The sequence below is a fragment of the Trypanosoma theileri genome, assembly GCF_002087225.1.
Source record: "Trypanosoma theileri isolate Edinburgh chromosome Unknown TM35_Tth_101_V1, whole genome shotgun sequence".
NCBI lineage: Eukaryota > Euglenozoa > Kinetoplastea > Trypanosomatida > Trypanosomatidae > Trypanosoma > Trypanosoma theileri.
The window spans coordinates 10673-12524 of record NW_021639943.1 but is presented as its reverse complement, the minus strand read 5'-3'; the positions used below and the strand labels follow the sequence as shown (position 1 = coordinate 12524).

The window sequence follows — 1852 nt, the reverse complement described above, 5'->3', positions numbered from 1 at the left end:
TTCCGGCCGGAAGGATGGTTTCTTTTAATGCCCTTTTTGTGGCATTTCAGAACCCAACGAGATTGAAACCAGAATCCGAAAAATACTAGGCCCTTTCTCTATGGAGACAGACTGGCAGCACGCAAAAGAGAAATGCTAAAACAAACATCCCATAAGAGATGGAAAACCCTCTGTAATAACATGGCCGTGGCAGACGGCTTCTGCGGGAACATTTTGAAGGGGATCTACGCCCCAACGAACCCCTCAGTTCCCCGGCGATAAAGATTAATAACACGGCACTCAAATAAAATCAGGAAGCCAAGCACTTTATCCGCTTATATTCAAGACGAGCTAAACGTCACCCTAATTCCTACCCTCCACCGCCCATTCCAGTCACAGATACGGAATTTATCCCGATTAAAGCAGCAGAACTGGAACGGGCACAACGTCTCCTTCCTAAAGGGACGGCCACAGGACCAGATGGTATCTACGGCGAGGCACTCCAACACTTGGGACCTCGTGCCAAAGCGGAGACTCTTGCCCTCTTCAACGAGAGTCTCCGAACTGGTATAGTCCCAGCCTCTTGGAAAGTAGGCATTATTGTGCCACTTCTTAAACCCAGAAGGAAAGAAGGCCACCGACTTGGATTCATTCAGGCCAGTTACACTCACTAGTTGTCTGTCCAAATTAATGGAACGGATCATCGCAGCACGTATTAGAGATGTCATTGAAACCAAGCTGACCCCACAACAATCTGGATTTAGACCTGGTCACTCGACGTTAGATCAACTATTGCATCCACGCGCAGCCCTCACAAGACCCACCATTGATTCGCGTACAGGCGCAGTATTCGTCGACTACGCCAAAGCCTTCGATACTTTAGACCATGATCGAATAGTTAGTGCGATGCGAGAGATGGATATCCCACCGCACATCATTCGATGGTCTGCATCTTTCCTGAAAGGACGTCAAGCCAAAGTACGAGTAAACAGTAAATCCTCTCCTTTAATGCTTTTCCACCGTGGCGTGCCACAAGGAACAGTTCTCGGCCCACTTATGTTCATTATAGTAATGAACGCACTAAGCAAACGACTATCTCCAGTTCCCTTATTATTTCATGGGTTTTTCGCTGATGATCCAACGCTAGCAGTACGACACATCAGGAAAGACATCATCAACAGTACACTGCAACAAGGACTAAACATAGTGGACGAATGGTCCACAAATTATTTTATGGACATTAATTTGGACAAGACAAAATACACACTTTTTGGTACCACCAACCCGCATCCCCTTTCACTGAAACTGCGCGGTATCCCTGTAGGCCCGGAGAAGGCACCTGAACTCCTAGGCATCACCTTCCAAAACTACCGAGGCATGTCTACCCATGCGGTTAAAACGAGACAACGCATGAATTTTCGTTTCGCCTCGGCACAGTGGCCGCGACTTTCCACCCCTTCCCCCGACGCCGTTCGGGGGTTTTCTCCTTTTTTGGGGGAACAAAAAGATTCCCAACAAAAACACCCAAAAAAAGCTGTCGGGCAAAAAAAATTCCGATGCCGGGGATCGAACCCGGGTCTAGCGGGTGAGAGCCGCTTGTTCTAGCCACTATACCACACCGGATATGAATGAGGGAATCAAAGAAGAATGAAAAAAATTCCCTAGGAACGGAAAGGACGGGAAGTAAAAGGAGAGGAGCCCCTCCCTTCCTCGCCCGGGTCCCATGCTTCCTTTCTTTCTTTTTGTGAATTTGGTCTTCGAAAAAGTGTGGAAAACAAAAAAACAAAAGGGAAGAAAAAAAAATGACACCTAAAACAATGCAATGGCCAAAATGGCGCCAAAAGAAAAATAAAAAATAAATAAAAAAAGAAGC

General features: G+C 46.8%; 1 protein-coding gene across 1 annotated transcript; it reads left to right on the top strand.

The window, feature by feature from the left end:
- Window positions 1-885: 885 nt before the first annotated feature.
- TM35_001011010 (Tbingi protein) lies at window positions 886-1584 on the top strand (the record flags this gene model as incomplete). The annotated part of the gene is made up of 1 exon (XM_029031604.1): window positions 886-1584. The coding sequence occupies one exon, from the start codon at window positions 886-888 to the stop codon at window positions 1582-1584; it is 699 nt and encodes a 232-aa protein (XP_028877094.1).
- Window positions 1585-1852: the final 268 nt, after the last annotated feature.